This window comes from Arvicanthis niloticus, chromosome 6 (genome assembly GCF_011762505.2).
Source record: "Arvicanthis niloticus isolate mArvNil1 chromosome 6, mArvNil1.pat.X, whole genome shotgun sequence".
Lineage (NCBI taxonomy): Eukaryota > Metazoa > Chordata > Mammalia > Rodentia > Muridae > Arvicanthis > Arvicanthis niloticus.
Genome location: NC_047663.1, coordinates 28,367,765 through 28,387,198, shown reverse-complemented (window position 1 = coordinate 28,387,198; position 19,434 = coordinate 28,367,765). Strand labels below are relative to the sequence as shown.

At 36.3% G+C, this 19,434-nt stretch overlaps 2 protein-coding genes across 9 annotated transcripts in view; one reads left to right on the top strand and one right to left on the bottom strand.

Moving 5' to 3' along the window:
• Window positions 1-19,434, bottom strand: part of Luc7l3 (LUC7 like 3 pre-mRNA splicing factor) — a 335,229-nt gene that overhangs the window by 43,125 nt on the left and 272,670 nt on the right. The window lies entirely within an intron of this gene.
• Window positions 1-19,434, top strand: part of Spag9 (sperm associated antigen 9) — a 125,543-nt gene that overhangs the window by 27,882 nt on the left and 78,227 nt on the right. For 7 of the 8 annotated variants that reach the window (XM_034505835.2, XM_076935988.1, XM_076935989.1 and 4 more), the window contains exon 3: window positions 13,239-13,309. In XM_034505835.2, the coding sequence (XP_034361726.1) occupies window positions 13,239-13,309 (71 nt within the window). Of the gene's footprint in view, window positions 1-2,397; window positions 2,417-13,238; window positions 13,310-19,434 lie in introns of those variants that run through there. The other variant, XM_076935993.1, reaches the window with a different exon arrangement.

The following is a 19,434-nucleotide window of genomic DNA, read 5'->3' as shown; positions in this document are numbered from 1 at the left end:
AACCGGGCTCCTCTGGAAGAGCAGCCAGTGCTCTTAACCTCTGAACCATCTCTCCAGCCCCAAGATGGCATTGATTTTTAAGCTGTTTGAAAATTGTTCTTTCACTTTGCCTTGTTTCCTTTTGAGTGGAAATTCTTTGTTTTGTTTAATGTTAATTCCAACTTGGTGGATGTTTGCCTGCATGTATGACTATGTACCACTTGTCTGCCTAGTGACAGAGGAAGTCATAAGAGATTATCAGATCTTCTGGAACTTGAGTTACAGATGCCTGTGAGCTGCCGTGTATCCATTAGAAGAGCAGTCAGTATTTTATTGGCTGAGCCATCTCTCCAGCTCTGTTTTTGAGACAGAATCTCCCTATATGAACCAGGCTAGACTTAAACTCACAAAGATCTGTCTGCTTCTACCTCTGCAGGGCTGGGATTAAAGGCTTATGCTACCATGTTTGCCTTGAAAATTCATTTTAAAAAATTAAATGGAAGATATTGAAGATTAAAAACATGTATTCGAGACTGTTGACCTTTCTACCCTTTCTGTACCTCAAGGAGACATCCATTTACCTTTTCAATTTGATAAAGACCCTAGTCTAGTAAAATGCTCAGTCTAAGCCTTTATCTTGAAACTTTGCTATTGGAAGGAAAATACCTCTTGTTTCTTTTTCAAAGGAATAGTCACTTTATTAGTTGGAAACTATGTAAAAGTAGTGTTGTCATTAACACACTGTGTTTTAAAAGAATAAATGGCTCCAAGCAGACCTTCCAAAGCAAGATCTATTACTGAATTGATTGATGATTGAGAGTTTTCACACCTCAGAAGGAAGAGAGATAGTTTTAAGTTTACAAGGTCTGTTTTCATGCCTAAATGTTCTTTTTTGTTTTGTTGTGCTTTTCAGTAAATGTTAATATTCTGAGAGGAGGGCAGGGATGTTGCTAGGTGGTAGCTTGCTTATGCACTGAGACAGACCTTAGCTTCAGTCTCCAGCACTGCAAAGGAAAAGAAATCTGAAAAAGCTTGAATAATCCTGTAATAAGTCATCTTACCCATGTTAGTTTTATCTTGTCAATAGAAAAGTCTACATAATTCTTAAAGCTATAAAATTAGATAACTGATGATTTGTGGGTTTCTTTAAAAACCTATTTTTTTTTTAAAAAAAGGTAACTTTAGAAGTTTCAGAATTGTATTTTATTACTGAAAAAAAAAAGACCATGGAATTAATTGCACATAAGGATATTTTTAATTCATTTTAATTTGAGTCTAGTTCTTTTAGGTTTGGAAATCTGTGTATTTAATAAACTTTACTTGATGTATTTTTTTCTTTTTTTAAAAAAAGCTTGTATATAAAAAGCAAAGCAGAAAATCAGTATAGTAGAATTATGAAAATGGTGGTAGTCATTGCTTCTGTATCATTTGATGACACTGTCTTCTGCTGTCTTTTGTTTATTGTCTGTATTTGGACTTTTCTACTTTTATAGTCTAGTGTTTTCTATTGAGAATATTAAAGGTGTAACTTATAATTAATATCTAGAAGTACAGGTATTTAATTTTTATGAGTAAAGATCAAAGAATTTCTGGCCGTTTAATTTAGAAAACATGAAAAAATGAATTAATTGATTTCCCCTTCAAATATATAAAGGGATGAATGGATAAGGCAGATACCAAGCTGTCTTCCTATAAGTTCAGAAGATAAAAATTAAAGGAAGTCATTTTGTTGGTTTTGGTACATTAGAAGGAAGTATTTTGTGATCATGTGGATGATAACAAAGGTATATGTGCTGAGGTAGAACAGGGCCCATAGATAGATAGATAGATAGATAGATAGATAGATAGATAGATAGATAGAGACTCTAGGTTGGAAAGAAGCCAACTTTCTGTTGTGGCTGCTCTGGGAGACATCTTGAAGGCAGTGACATAGATTGTTAGAAGTCTCTAACACTGGAAGTTGTTGAAGTTATCACCCTTTTAAGGATTCATGAGAGTTTTAAGATATCATTGAACATTGTGTTTTTTATTAATGACACGTAATACCTTTCTGAAAATCTTTTGACAGATGTGGTGAAGGCCTTTGTCAGGGACAGGTTTCTATCACTGTTTTGATGCGTTGTCTGAGATGGTTTGCTCTTAAGTCAGCACTTGGTTCGTGTTTACTTTTTGGACTTCTGATGGTAAATTGTTGAAGGAGAATCTCTGAAAGGCCAATGTTAATCCTCTGAGGTCCAATAACAATTAGATTATCTGCCTTCCATGAACAGTAAGAACTAATGATTTCTTTTGAGAAGGCAAATAATAGTTGGATGTGGCATTCTAGCGGGTCTGTTTCTCTTTCTTCCCCCCATAGGCCTATCAGCAGTCTGATGGGGCAGAAGACAACAGAGATGGAAGGTGTTCCAAACTTGGCAAAGGCCACCAATCTGAGGAGGTAAGCTCTACCTGTGAGCCGGCAGAGCAGGTGGCTCTTGCTGCCTCAGTCCTCTCCTTGTGCTCTTTGGAAAGCTGGATAGAAAGAGCATCCAAAATGAGCTAAAGCATCTCCATCAGCTTTGGTTAGAGGGGGAAGGTGGAGATTTTTTTTTTAATGTTCTATTTCTTGCTCTTCCCCCCCACCTTCCCTTTTAGACCCCGTGGTTTTATTTTGTTTTTCTTCCCAAAAAATTAGCAGTTAAAAACAGGCAGATTGGCTGTCTGTTGTTTGGGGATAATCATAAACAGATTCTTGTTGATCAGTTTCCAGTTGATGCTAGGTTATATATAGCTAGTCTTGATGAGTATAATAACCACAAGAGTTTAAGGTTTTTCCTGAGATCTTTTTAAAGTTTGGGTTTGCTCATTAACAAGAAATGCTCCTTTACTGTATCTTAGATGTACTGTAGCGTAGGTGTTGGTTAATGCTATGGAATTTGAGGCTGTGGGGATATGGACAGTTGTTGCCGAGATGGGGTTTTCCTTCCTACTTTCCCTTTTCTTCTTCCCTATCTTTTTCCCCTTCAATGGTTTCTTAACGGCACTCAGGACTCTCAAGGTGGCTTTTCCTGTGTTAATAGGTATTTTCAGAAACGGTTATACTATTTACTGTTACTTAGTCCTTAAGTTATGTTTACTGGATATGTTGTTGTATGGAATCATTATCTTCAGAAAAGAATGAGTACTTCTGAAGTTGTATTATTGATCTTGGCATATATTGGAGCATATGTATATAGTGCATAATTACTGTATTTATATGATATTATATGATATTTTTATGATTTGGAGTATATGTGCCTATAAAGGTAATGCTGGTATTTAAATTATACTTCAAGTAAAGAAAACATGAAACACAGAAAGTTATCAACTGTTTCTGTCTAGATTTTTTTTGTAGGCATTAGGAAGGAGAAAATAACCATTAGAGGCACACTCCCAGTAACACAGACATAAACTTTTCTTACACCATGGCTCTATGATCTAGAATGCCTTTTATGAGGACTTTATTACATGTTTATAAGCTAAAGTACATTGAAACTTAACTTTGGTTGCTGTAGTGCCTAAGCCATGAAAATTATCTAGCTGAAGACTGAATAATAATGTTTCAGCCTGGTGGACTGCATTTATTACAGAAGTTCTGTGAAGTGTTGTCACCTAGTGCCATCATAGCTGAGCTTGTGTGTGTACATTGTATGCTTGCACAGTGATGGAACTGGATAGTGAAGCAATTCTGAGGATATATCCCTATGTTAAGACTGTATAATGAAGGGCTGGTGAGATGGCTCAGTGGTTAAGAGCACTGACTGCTCTTCCAGAGGTCATGAGTTCAAATCCCAGCAACCACATGGTGGCTCACAACCATCCATAATGAGATCTGATGCCCTCATATGGGTGTCTGAAGACAGCTACAGTGTATTTACATAAAATAAATAAATAAATTCTATTAAAAAAAAAGACTGTATAATGACTTATGTTTTTTCTTGTTTGTATACATTTTTATTTATTAACTTGTTTGTTTGTTTGAGACAGGGTTTTCATTGTGTGGCCTTGGCTGTCCTAAAACTAGCTCTGTAGACCAGGCTGGCCTCAAATTCACAGAAATCCACTTCCCTCTGCTTCCCAATGCTGGGATTAAAAGCATACAACACTACCTCCTGGCTTCATGTAAAAATTTAAAAATTAAGTGTTTCTGATAAATCACTAGCATCTTTGGAAACACAGACATTTTATAAGTTATGGCTTCTAAGTTTATTATATTCATGTGCATTAAGCTGGAAGACTAGAAGCAGAAATGGAGGATTGGTTAGGTCTGTTTATAATGGGTCAGGCATAGGTGTAGGATACATAACTAGAGTGGTGGCATGCAATAGGAGACTACTTTAGGTCACATTTAGGTGCCTTTGCCTCAGCTTAGCTTTCATTAGGTGATGCTTTTGGTTATGTGTTAAGGTTAAATGGATTTAGAGCTTAGCAACTATCTGTGTATTCTTTCTATTGTGAATTGGGGATTTTTTTGTTTGTTTTATTTTTGGGGCAGATCAAAAGTATCCCAGACAGATCTTGAACTTAGCTGAGGATATAGCTGAGGATGGCCTCCTAATTCTCCTATCTTTGTTTCCCAAGTGCCACCAAGTTCAACCTAGTTGAAAATGTATTAAAACACATTTTTAAGTTAAGAAAATGAACTTTTGAGCTTTAATGGAAATGATATTTGTGGCATTTAGCTCTTATAAGAATAACTGATAAAATAAACTGGCAATCTATATAATGGATATAATCCAGCCACAAAAAGTTAGGAACTGACCTTAAATACATATTCCTAAGTGAAAAAAGTAGTTTGAAAAGACTGCATACTGTGTGATTCCCAATTCTAGGACACTCTGGAAAAGAAAAACTATGAAGACAGTACAGAGATCAAAGACAGTGTGTCACTCATAGTATGAATAATGAGACTGGGGCAAGCGATGGGGTTCAATTTCATATCTATTTTTAAAAGCCCATTAAAACATTAAAACCAGATGCACCATACACACCTACAGTCATGCTCTTCAAGATTCTGTGGAGGATTACTGTGAGTTTTAAGGCCAGCCTGGGATTCACAGTGGGTAAGACCCTGCCTCAAAAACAAATAAACGAAACAAAAGACAACAACAAAAAACTTAACACATGTGGGCTCCAGGTCAGCTGCTAAGGCCACATAGTAAGATCTTGTCTCCAAACCAAAACAAAAAAACCAACGAACACATAACGTAAGGTGCAAGTAGTCTGTAATGCCTATTTATTTAACACCTATGTGTATCTGTACATATGTATGTATCTATTTATCTATCTGTCTAATCAGTATATCCATCCATACCTTTCCTTCCATCTATCCACCTACTCACCCACCTATTAGTCAGTCAACAAAGTCTCTTTGCCAGGCTGATTTCAAGCTGCCTTGCCTCACTTTTCTAAGTGCTGGGATATAGGTATTTGGTATCTCACCTAGCTTCAAATGTTGTTTTAGGAAAAAAATAAGAAAATGGTGCCACATGGAGATAATTGAAGCAGAAAGTAATCTTAATGACTAGAAAGATGTGAATGGGAGCTGAAGGAATTATAAGTAATGATAATCTGAAATGTTTAGAAAACTAAACAGCCAGGTGATGGATAAAGGGGTACCTTTATCCCAGCACTTGGGAGGCAGAGGCAGGTGGATGGATCTCTGAGTTTGTGGCTAGCTTGGTCTACAGAATGAGTTCCAGGACAGCCAAGACTACACAGAGAAACCTTGTCTCAAAAAATAAAAGCAAAACAAAACAAAAAAAGGAATATTTGTGGATAAACTTAATCCAATCTTAGTGATGATAAATATTCAGATAAATTTGGAAACAAAGAAATCAATCATATACTGGGGTTATAATGGTTAATTTTTTCATAGTTTTGTAAAGTAGCACATTTCAATGAAGCTATGTAAGCCAAACTTAATTAGCAAGCTAATATAAAATCAATCAGGCCAGGCAGTGGTGGCGCACACCTTTAATCCCAGCACTTGGGAGGGGAGGCAGAGGCAGGCGGATTTCTGAGTTCGAGGCCAGCCTGGTCTACAGAGTGAGTTCCAGGACAGCCAGGGCTACACAGAGAAACCCTGTCTCGAAAAACCAAAATAAATAAATAAACAAATAAATAAATAAACAAACAAACAAATAAATAAATAAATAAAATAAAATCAATCAGGACCTGTTTCTGTAAACTATAGGCTCTGGTCAACTCTTAAGGAAACACCATGCATATCTAAGCATTTGTAAGGCATACTTTCTCATATTTAGTTGTCACAGTCTGGAAGTTAGGGGTCAAAGTCAAGAATAGCCATGTTGCTATTTTATTTTATTTGTCCTGAAGCCCTTCTTTTTGGCTTGCAGGTCATTGTCTTTTTTTCTATATGTCCACATGGCTATTGCTGTGTGTGTATAGAATGAGAGCTCTAGTGTTTCTTACAAGGATACCAGTCCTGGTGGGTCAGTGCGCTCGATGTCTGTTAATTATACTCCTAAAGACTATTGCCAAGCATGGTTGCATTGGGAGTTAGGGACCTCCGACTTTGAGTTTGTGCGATGAGGGCCCAATTTAGTCCTTAACAAGACATCAGCATTCTCCATGGGGTTTGGGAGCAAAAGGTGATGTGACTTGACACATTGGATTCTGTAAAGTCTTGTGGACCATTGTAAGAATGTTTCCTTATTTTAAACAAAACAGGGGGATCATTGAAGAATTTCAAGCATGGTATTTTACCCAGACTTTTGTTTTAAAACAAAAGCTAAGAAGATAGACTAGTAGGGAGATAATTGTAATAGTAGTACAAGCATTAGATGATATGCTAGAATAAAATTTGATGGCACAGATGGAAAAAGTAGTCAGAATCTAGATTTATGTATTATTGTTTTTGTTATTGTTGTTTTTGAGACAGGATCTTACAAAGTAACTCTCATTGGTTGGAACTCACTATGTAGACTAGGCTGGCCTTGAACTCACAGAGATCCTCCTGCCTCTTTAATCTCTACTGAGATTAAAGCTACCACTACTACACATGGCTTAGATTTATTTTTAAAATTAGATACATTGAATTTACTGATAGATGGTGTGCTAAGTCTTTTCACTGATTTGACAAAATAACTTGAATGGACAACTTGAGGGAGGAAAGATATATTTTGGCTCAATGTATCAGAGATTTTAATCCTTTGTGTAGGGAGGCTATGACAGGAAACAGATGGAGGGAAGGAGTAGAGACCAGGTGTAACATTCAGAGTTATGGTCCAGAAACCTACCTCCTCTGCTAGTCTCTGTCATACCATTTCTGTCACCTCCCAAAATAGAACTATCAGTTTGGGACCAAGTGCCTACCGTCTGAGCTTGTGGGAGCTATTTCAGATAACAGGTGGAGTTATGGTGAGGAAGGAGGGATGAAGAGAGAGACAGGGGTTAGGGAAGGGAGGATGGTTACAGGACTTTTGCCTGAGTAAGGTTATAGGAATAAGCTGCTTCGAGAGACAGTTTTTGTTTTGTAAATATCTTACAGTTCATATTGTTTGTTTTTAGTATATTTTTTTTGTATTTGCTTTTTGTTTGTTTTGTTTTTTTGAGATAAGGTCTTACTCTATAGCACTGGTTAGCCTGGAACTCTACTACGTAGACCATCTGGCCTCAAATTCATGGAGATACACCTATCTCTGCCTCCCTAGGACTGGAATTAAAGGCATATATCATCATGCTTGGTTATAGATTCTATCTATCTATCTATCTATCTATCTATCTATCTATCTATCTATCTATCTATCTACCTATCCATCCTATCTATCTATCTATCTATCTATCCATCTATTTCTACTTAACTATTTATTTATTTCCAGACAGAGTTTCTCTATGTAGTCTTGGCTGTCCTGGAACTTATTCTGTAGACCAGACTAGTTTTGAACTCAAAAATCCCTCTTCCTCTGCTTCCTGAGTACTGGAATTAAAGGTGTGCACCACCACTGCCTGGCTTTTATTTTTACTTCTAATGCATGCATGTGTGCATGTGTGTATGTGTGTGTCTGCCTGTGTGCGTGAGTGCGTGAGTGCGTGAGTGTGTGTGTGTGTGTATACACACATGCATGTGGAGGCCAGAATAGGGCATCAGTTCTCTTGGAGCTAGGGTTACAAGCACTTGTGAGGTACTCAGTGTTGGTATTAGGGTGCAAATTTGGGTGATCCAGCCCATTTATTTGTTGAGATAAGAGTTAATTATATAACTCTGGCTGGTGCAGAACTCACTATTATTTAGAACTTTTGATCTTCATGCCTTCACCCTCCAGGGGCCAAGATTATATGCACCACCATTCTTGGCCTAGTCTTGTATTTTTATTTTCTATGAAATACTTTCAGCACCTGTCCATTTCCATAGGCATAATTCTGTATTGGTGTTTTCAGATAGACAGCATTCCTTGTAAGAAGCACCTTTAATTAATATATTTTGTGTGGAAATCATATGTGTGCCAGCATTACTCTTTGTCCATTGCAAATATTCACTCCCTTAATCCTAATGTGAACTATTATTATTAAACAAGGAAATAAGCCCAGAGAGGTTAATTTACTGAAGTCACATGACAGTAAGATAGCAAAGCATTATATTCTGTTATAGGACTTTCATTTCATAATTTCCTATATTTCTCTATGATGGTGTAGCATGCTTGCATTCTCACTGTAAATTCTGAGCAGTTTATTTAAATCTTCTGATATGTGCTATTCATATAGCAATTGTTAAAGGACATACCAAATGAATTGAATATTCGAGCTAAAGGGAGTCCCTAGGTGAATAGATAGATACAAATTGTGTTTGAACTGAAGTGGGATGGTTAATAGGCTACTAAATCCATCTCAAAGGTAATTAGTGTAATTTCTTTAACAATTTATGTGTTAGTTTTGTATTTCTTAGTTTCTGCTTTTTCTTGCTATTTTACTTCTGCAAGTAAAATAGCAAACTTGTGCAAACTCCATGATGAGTTTGAAAATAATTTATTCATTCTTGTATAGTATTCCTGATTCGGGAATGTAAATATTTTCTCAACTTTGCTATGGGTTGACAAGTAGGCTCTTTTCAGCTTTGGATGATTAAACACCATTTTAATGCCTCTAGGTGTGTGGTAGTAAGCTTTTCATCACTGACAAAAACACCTGATAAAAACAGTTCAGTGGAGATAAGGGAGGTCTGTATCAAATCATCATCACAGAGGTTTGAGTTTGGCTTGATGGGGGTGTGTGTGTGTGGTTGTGTGTGTGTGTGTTTTGCTCCTATTGATGATATCAGTCACCTTTTCAGAGAGCCTATAACACACAGGCCTTTAAGGTACATTTCATATTCAAATGATAATATTGGGTACATATATGTATTTTTTAGCAATAAAATATTTTGTCATAGGGTTGGCAAACCTTCTCCTTGTTAATTCTTGCCAAACTTTTCAATCTGATTTTTTGTTTTGTTTTTGTTTTTCAAGACAGGGTTTCTCTGTCCTGGTACTCACTTCCTAGACTAGGCTGGCCTCAAACTCACAGAGATCATCTGCGTCTGCCTCCTGAGTGCTAGGATTAAAGGCATGCACCACCACTGCTCAGCTTGTTTTAAAATTGAATGTAACATTTTACTCCTACCAGCAATGTAGATGTAGAAAAGTTTCTATTTTTTTCCATTTTCAGCAATCATTTGTTGTCTTATATTTCTTATTTTTGCCAACTTGATCTGTAGTATGCTGATTATTCATTTTAATCCATATGTCAATGGGTTTTTCATTCCTACTAACAAAGTACCTGAAGCAGGCCAACTTTATAAAGAAAGATTTATTTAGTTCATAGTTCTAGAGGTCCAAAGTGGAAGAGAAGGATTTGGGACTTATTGGGCCTCTGGTGGCCTGGTGACCAATGGCAACACAATGTTGGGAACATCTTCAAACAGTAAGCCAGAAGGCAACTAGGGATGAGGTTCTTTCTTCCAACAATGTGCTTTTATGAGAATTCAGAAATCTGATAAGATTTAATCTCTTCCAAGGACAGTCTCTCTAATCACCCAGGGATCTCACCATGCCTTATCTCTTGATGTTTTCATACTACCTCCCAACACTGCCACCATAGGGACCAAGCCTGCAACATACTAACCCTCCGGGACAAACCATATCCAAACAAGAATAGTCTCCCTAATGATTCATAAGCTGAGTATGCATTTTCACTTGGCAATTTGATGCTTTCTTAAGTTTCTGAGACTGGGTTATCTTATAAGAAAATGGAATTGTTTGAATTTCATCCCCTGACAGTGAAAATTTTTTAATGATTATTTTTGTTTTCTGTGTATGAGTGTCTTGCCTGCATTTTGTGTCTGTGTACAATGTATGTGCCTGGTGCCTGTGGAGGCCTGAAGAGAGTGATGGATCTCCAGGAACTGGAGTTAAAGATGGTTGCAAGCCACTGTGTGGATGCTGGGGACTGAACCTGGGTCCTTTACAAAAGCAGTTAATGTTCTTAACCATGAGCCATTTTTTTCAGCCCCCCCCCCCCCCCACACACACACACACTCAGGGTGGATAGGTTCTATCATGTAAAACATTAAAAGGAGTATTTCTCTTTTGCTTTTTTGGAGATTGGGTTTATAGTCCAGGGTGACCTGGAATTCACTGTAACCAGGCTGATGGCAAACTCATAGCAAACATCCTGCCTCACTGCCCAAATGCTAGGATTCTAAGTATGATCTAACATGCCTGGCTAAAAGTGCATTTCTTGAGGCAATATAGAGTGGTACCCAGATGCCTATATTAGGAAAGAATCATCTTTGTGACCTTTAGTAAGTTAGCCATATTGCCATAATATTCTTCTCTCTAAATTGAATATAAAGTGATGCTTCTATCATAATATGATAATGAAATGATTTTATATCCAGTTTGTAGGGCAGTTCACAGTATGCTATAAGCAGTATGTCAGTGCAGTATTAATATAAATTTTATGAATTTATTTCAAGTGGGTTGACAGAATCATGGGGCTCTAATCTGTAAAGCATTTGAAGCTGAGATTTATAAATGATATTGGCTTTTATTCTAGCCTTAGTCTGTCTTTCTTCTTTCTTTTTTTGCACATTATCAAGAAAACATTGATTAATAGGGCTAGAGAGGTGGCTTAGTTAGTATAATGGCACTTGCTACCAATCCTGAGATGTCATAGAACCCATATGGTGGAAGGAGAGAACCAGTTGCAGGAGGATGTCCTCTGACCTTCACACAAGACTGTGGCATACATGCCAACCCTCCCAGTATACACAAAACATAACTGAATGTAATAAGAATTATAAAAATATGAATTGACAAAGATGAATAATTAAAAATGTTTGTCTAGTAGTCTTGGGATTTCCTTAACTTTTAAATAAGCTTAGTTAATAAGTAGTGAACAATGTTTAGTACATTTTTAAGGTTTAATTTTATTCACTTATTTATTTGTGTATCAGTGTTTATGTCTGTGTGTTTGTGTGTGTGTTTACATACACATGAGCTCCTGAGTAAATTTCATGCATGCAAGTTCCTTTGGAGGCCAGCAGATCAGATCCCCTGGAACTGGACTTAATGCCAGGTGTGGGTGCTGGAAACGAACCTTGGGTCCTATGCAAAAGAAGCAAGTGCTTTTTACTGCTGAGTGGTCTTCTTCATATAAATAAATAACATTGTACTTTTTTCTTATTAATCCTTCAAAAAATTTTAGTTTGAAATTGTTACTAAATATCTACAATTTGCATAGATTTCCTGGGTTTTTTCCTTATGTATTTTTGTTTTAAATGAGCAGCACCACAAATTTTCAGATTTCAGCATCTGTTGTGTTATTCTAGTGCATCTATATTATTAGTGGCTTGTTGTTGTTGTTATTCTAGTGCATCTATATTATTAGTGGCTTATTATTGTTGTTGTTGTTATTCTAGTGCATCTATATTATTAGTGGCTTATTATTGCCTTAGGTCACAACATAATGTCAAAAGCATATGTGCTTATTACTTGTCTATGTAATAAAGTACACTCCACAAATACTGTGGACCATGGTGTAAATTTAATGAGCCAAAGACATACAGGCATGAGTTATGAACAAATTATAACAAAAAGAATTTGAGGTCTCCTAAATAATGACATATTTCTAAGACATTCCAACAAATTCTGAGAGGTAAATGTATATAAACCCCAAATTGGGCAGCACATTAATAGTTTCGGTGCTTCACATATAAACATGCAGCATATAAAAATGTGTATGTGCTTTTAGAGTTGACAGTAGTTGTGTTTGAAGCTCACTGGTTGGCCTTACATAGAGAATGTTCCCAATTAATCCTGACTTTGCAGCAGACTTAAATGAGTCTCTTAACAATGTCACTAACACTGTGGCTTCTGCTGCCTTTAGCCATGGTGGGCTTCTTCAGCTGCCTACCCAGTCTGCCTCTGCCTCGTAGCTAATGATTTACTGTAGTAGCAATGTATCTGGAACTTGCTCATTAAAGGTCAGCCCAGTGTTGTTTTTTTCTTCTTGGGTTTCCTGGAACCCCTCTGTTCTGAATCATTCTATTTTCTGTCAGTCTCCTTTAAAATTCTATCCTGACTTTTTGTCGCTCTCTCGCTCTGTCTCTCTCTCTGTCTCTCTCTCTGTCTCTGTCTCTGTCTCTCTCTGTCTCTCTCTGTCTCTCTCTGTCTCTCTCTCTCTCTCTCTCTCTCTCACACACACACACACACACACACACACACACACACACCACCCCACACCCCACACCCCACCCCGGCCAACTCTACATCAGTGCACTTCACAAAATCCACCTGCAGAGGGAGCTAAATAAAAAAAGATGAGACCCTGAACTCAAGAAGACTCAAAGCAGAGAATGTTTACAGTGAGATGTCATCCTGCTAGTACTGAAAAAAGAACTTAATACTTGAAATGGCTGAGTTGAAATCAACCATCTGGGATCTAACACAAGGATAAGACTTGTGTGATTTTTGTTTCTGAATTCTCTATCATATAAAAGCTGTAGAAGGATGATCTGATACATATGTATATGTTAGAGAACCAATCTGACATTTTGCTCTCTTCTCTGAAGATGGTATTTAAGGATAATGAAATGTGGTCACTTTGTGCAGAATTTCACATAAAATACTGGCCAAGGCTAAAGTTGCTAAAGCTTGTGGATAACATATAATACTTTAAAGACAGACTTCCAAGTAAGTTTCTTGTATGTGTTTGATTAAGTCTATGTATCTTGATTGCAGTCAGCAGACTTGAAGAGAGAGAAGCAGAACTGAAGAAGGAATATAATGCACTGCATCAGAGACACACTGAGGTGGGTGTCTGTCCTTACTAGTTAGTACTAGAGCACAGAGATGGCCTTTATAAGTCTACATTTTCCTTGAGAAGTTAGAATAATTCATAGGCATCATTTCCAGAAAGTGTGTCATGTGGCATTTACCAAAGTTGACTTTTATTCTTTTTAAATCTGGAATTAAGTTTTTCTGTAGGAAATTTATATGCCTCAGAATAATTTTAGTTATTTAAGACAGTTACTTAGTCAGCTAGTAAAACCTTTATGCATATAATAAAATGTTGACATGATGCTGAGAAAATTGATTTGCTACCAGTTAGGAAAATGCTGCATTGGTAAGATATTGGTATAGATCTCTACATATATAATTTAGTTGTAAAGGACTTATATTATTTATAATTTATATTGTTATGTTTTACATTAAATGATATTAAATTTATAATGCAAATTTATAATACATTAAAATGTGTTTAAATGATTCCAATTTTCAGCATTTTAGGTTTTTTTGAGATTTATTTATTAATTTTTAGATTGTGTGTGTGTGTGTGTGTGTGTGTGTGTGTGTGTGTGTGTGTATAAGTGTCCTGCCTCTTTGTAAGTGCAGTGGCTACAGAGCCCAGAAGAGGGCATCAGATCCTCCAGACCTGAATTACAGATGGTTGTGAACTTCCACATGAATGCTGGCAAGTGAACTTAGGTCCATAACTGCCGAGACACTTCTCCAGCCTTCTTAAGTATTTTAAATTAGTGTTTACAGCATATAATCCCTTTATAACCCTTGTTTTTAAGAGTCCGTTAGTCTTTAATATATTGTATTTGTTTCTGTCTTGTTAATGTGTTCCTGTGTGTTATGGTCAGTCTGGGATTCACATGCCTAAATGAATTTTACAGTCCTTTTCCCTCTCCTTCCTCTTTCTGTAGCCCTGGTTTGCCTGGAATATACTATGCAAACCAGGCTGGCCTTGAACTCACACATACCTCTGCCTCCAATTCTGGGATTAAAGTGTGTGCCACCTTTCTTGGCCGTTTTCTCTTTACTAATTCTGTCTTATGTTATACCTAATTCTAGGTTTGTTTGATTGGTTGTTTGTTTGGTTGTTTGTTTGTTTGTTTGTTTGGTTTGGTTGGTTTGGGTTTTTTGAGACACGGTCTCTCTGTGTAGCCCTAGCTGTCCTGGAACTCCTTTGTAGACCAGGCAGGCCTAGAATTCAGAGATCTGCCTTCCTCTGCCTCCTGGGTGCTGGGATCAAAGGTGTACACTACCACTGCCTGGCTTGATTCTAGTTTTTTATCTACCTACTTATTTAGGTGATGGTTACTGAGTCTGGGCCCTTGCTCATGCTCCCACAGTCCTATTTGTAGACTTCTGTTCCTGTTTTTCTTCCATTGCTGTGTAACCTATCCTGCCTATGGTAGGGACCAATGGTGCTCTTTAAGCATCGTAAAATCACATTATACTCAATTTCATTTGCTTTGAATAATGCAGAATTTCTTTCCCACTCATGGGATTGAGGTTAAGCATTACTACCCTGGAACACAAATTGTCACAGAATTAATATAGGTAAAAGGAAAAGTTTGGTCATAAAGGGTCATAAGGCCCTGGAAAGATGAAAGTAGGTTAAATAATAGTTTTTTTTTTTTATTAAGTTAAAAATACTCATGTTTTAATAATATATTGCTTATGAGATATTAAGGGTATTTTTAGAAACTTGGTAGTTAAAAGCCTATTGTTGTTGCTTTTTACACTTGATTTCTATATCAGAGTAAGGTCCTGTATGTATAGTATTTACTTGCTTTGCTTATTTATTAATGATGATAATTACAAAATATATTTGGAAAAGTGTGTTTAAATGTAGTAAGTAATAGTAATGAATGATGATGTTTTTAAAATAAAGGTATAACTTTTATAGTAATTGGAGATTATTAAATTGTGATATAGTATTAAAATATATTTAAATTACTTATATTCTTTTTAAATATATACATTCTTTAAAGAGCAAATATAAAGATTTTATTTTCCTAATATCTATTTAATAATAATGAAGATACATTTCTATAGAAATTTTAAAACCTGCCATCTATTTCCTGTGAAAAGGTATAATAAGTTTTCTGTCTGTTTCCATGCCTTCAGAGATGTACACTATTGGGGAAAAAATGGTCTCAAGAAAGCATAGTTACCAAGCCAGAGGCCTGGGCCTGTACAGTCATCAGGCAGCTTTTCCTTTTCTGACTGACAGATCTTTCATAGGACCCTCTCCTGCAGTTACAAGAGGCATCTGTCTTTTGTCCTGATAGACTCTATTTTATTTGCTTCAAAGTAGGCTTATATAACACAGATAAGTCTGCTTTAAAATGTGAGTCTGTTCACTATAACCTACAATTTTCTGTTTATCCATTTGCTCTAGAAACTCCATTCAATTAGCAAGAATAAATAGCTCTGTAATCCCTTAGGGTACTTTTTAAAGGTAAACTCCAGAGAAAGGGACTCTGTAGCCTATTGTTATTTTCAAGGAAGGATGGCATTTTTTTTACAGATACAGAATTATTTAGATATTACTTTGAAAAAACACGTTGTTTACTGCTAACAGTGGGAAATTTATTCTGCTTTTTGAAAATGTGAATGACCAGTCTTTAATCAAATAGTAAATTTGTATTAGTGATTTTACTTAAAGGAAAACCTATCATGCTGTATGTGGTATATTTTTATAAGCTACCTTATCAGCACATAGGGGTTGAGGAGCCAGCCTGGAGTAGTGAGTTCTAAGTCAGTCTAGATATTCAATAAGACCCTTTATCATAAAACTAACTAACTAACTAGCTAGCTAGCTAACTAACTAACTAACTAACTGTTAGTTTCCCAACAAAGCCATGTAGGTAAGAACATGTTTCTTTTGGTTCACTGTTGAGGCACAGGGATCATGGCAGGGAAGACACTGTGGCAGGCTCATGAAGCAGCTGGTCATTCGTACATGGTCAGGAAGCACAAAGCATACATATGCTCTGCAACCTTTTCCCATTTATGCAGTGTGAGATCCAAGTGCATGGAATGGTGCCACCTTCATTTAGGGTAGTTCTTTCCACCTCAGTTAATCTGTTCAATGCTTCACAGATGTGCCAGTGGCTCCCGAGCCCAGTGATTCTAGATTCTGTGAAGTTGATGGTGTTAACTTGACACTGACTGCTACTGACTAAAAGACATACCTTAAAGACAGCACAGGGGTGAGGAGTGGTTATTTTAAAGCATTGGGACCGCATGACTAGTTTTCTTATTCTAACCACTACACGTGTGAACTTTGTACAGGCCTGGGAGAGTTTCATATTGCGACCATTTAAGTACATTCTTAGTGTTTTCTTTGGCCAACTTATCATTTCTCCCTATTTTACACTTAGAAAGATATTCTAGGGTGATGTACCTCAAATCCTATGCTAGTTAGTGACTACTTATGAAATCTTCCTGATTCTATGATTTTAGGTTTTTTTTTCTATGCTGTGTGTGTATGTATCTGTGGTATGTGTTATGTGTATGGATATATTGCCTGCATGTGTTTCTGTGTATCGTTTGTATATCTGGTGCCCATGGAGGCCAGAAAATGGTGTCAGATCCCCTGGAGCTGAAAGCTGACAGTGCCATGTGAATGCTGGGACTTAAACCAGGTCTTCTGGAAGAGCATCCAGCACTCTTCAACCACTGAGCTGTCTTTGCTGTTGTTTAAGACAGCATGTCATATAGTTCAGGCTGGTCTCAAACTAGCTGATGATGGACCTTTAAACTACTCATTTTTACTTCCAATTCCAAGTACTAGCATTACAAGCTGAATGCTCTAGATGTTTTTCTGAGCCTTTATGTTTCATGAAATCCCACTGGTTTTAAGACAATAGCTTTGAGAACTCTATGGAGAAAGATTCAGGGTGACTATGCTCCAGTCTATGGAGAGTCTATGCTCCAGTCCAGTTGTTTTGCTTTTTGGTTTTGTCAGTATGGAGTCAGCCTTTGCTGTAAGGACAACTCAACTAAGAGCAGTCTGTGCCTGTCGCAAACAACAGTTTTTCAGATAATACAGTTGAATCCTCAATGAGTCCAGCTGTTAGAGAATTTACTTCTAGCTATGTGAATTAATTTGCTTACTGGGAAATTAATAGCTTATCTGAGATAGAGGAGGACTAAAACTGGTAGACTTGGTAGTACCTTGTATAAACATGCCCTGGTCCACCCTCACATCTTTTTTCTATCTGGAGTGTTGGTCTCCTCTCCTTCCATCACCCCCTTCCTTTTTAAAATCATAACAATAATGTGAATTATTCTTAAAATTTTTATGTGCAGTGTATTTTTATTCTGTTTGTTTGTGATATATAGCTTGTTATTTTAAATATATCAGGAAATGCCTTAGGGTGTGGGATTTTCTTGTGGGTGTGAGGAAGAAAAGACAATGAGTTCATTGCTTGCCTGGAGAGTTAACTAAAAAGGTCAGATGCATCCTGGGTCCTGCAGTGTTTTCACTACTCCAGTAGCTGCATCAGACTGATTTGAGTCCCAGCTTTAAAGCTAATGGTGGAGAACAGTTTCCTGTTAACTGTTTAACTTAGGAGAGTTATTTTCTCCTGTACCTGGGGATTATCTGTAAAACTGTGATACAGGGAGGGTTAAATTAAAAATATTTCTGTTAAAGTGGTTGGCATTCAGTATGATAGCTGCTGTTTTGCTGTCCTCTGTCCTAGTAAGGGCCACTTTAGTGTGGTCTGTGGTTTCATATTAGATCATTTTGGAATGCCAGGATATTATCTCTGTAATCGGTCATTTGAAGGTTTCCAATATAGTGTTTTCTAAATTTTAAATATTTAAGTGTTTAAGATAATAAAGAATCAATCTATCTGGATGTAAAATTGGTTTTATCTTTATATTTTGCTTATTAATGAATTACTTATAAAGGCAATCTGAAGGAAGTTTCTTTTTCTTTCTTTTTTTTTTTTTTTTAACATTCTTCCATTTGAACAAATCACCTCTATATGATTACTATCCGGATGTGAGAACTCAACTAACACTTCCTAGGACCTTTTTGATATTTTTATTTACATATATTAGGTCCAACATTCATTTTGCTATATTAGTCTTAGTTTGGTTTTTTTTCTTGAAGTTACTTCTTGATACAAGAAAGCAGCTCATTATTCCTGATTTGCTGACAGAACCAAAAACTTTTTATGCAAAATTCCTAAAATGGTATGGAAGGGAAAATAGACATTTATATAAAACATGTAAATACCCTTGTGATTCTGTATTCATTTTTCTTTACTGTTAACAGTTCTCATTTTGACTAGCCTCCTTTTTTAAGTTTTATTTTTATTTGTGTCATGTATATGTGGAGGCCAGGTGTATGTGAGTTCACTTAGAATTTTTCAGACCTTGAACTAATGTTTTTAAAAAACTATTTTTAAAACTGCCCTTCTCTCTCTCTCTCTCTCTCTCTCTCTCTCTCTCTCTCTCTCTCTCTCTCTGTGTGTGTGTGTGTGTGTGTTATATGTCAAGGTCAGAGTACAGCTTGTGACTTTTCCTTCTACCATGTGAGTCCTGAAGATCAAACCCCATCCATATTTAGCTTTTCTATCATATGGCTCCTTATCTATGACTCAGAATCAAAGTAATTTTTGATTTTTATTTTCTAATTTTAATTTCTATCAATTTGTTGCTATTATAGCTGATTTTATTAAATACTGATGTTAGTAAATTAGCACAGGAGAAAGTACTTTGAAATTCTTTCAACTATATAAATCTACAGAAATAATTAGAAATACTGTCTTTAAATTGAAATTTATTTTTATTCTGGTAATTACTATTAATATGGAAAGATGAATATACAAAATTTTTTCTCAAGTTTGGCATTAATTTTGTTGTTTTGCATTTAAGTGCATATTTTTAATCAGCAGTCTCTTAGAACTTCCTACCAAAGTCTGTGTACTAATTTGTATTTATACCGATATTTTTCACCTACTAACATCACATATTTTACAAAACTGCTATGCCATGCAAAGGAAGGTATTAGCCATGCTACTGATCTCTAGTATCTTAACCGTGAGAATTGCTGTTCCTCTGCTACCACAAGTCTTTATCCTTAGGACCTATTTCTTTACAGGAAATTGAGTTATCTTGTAAG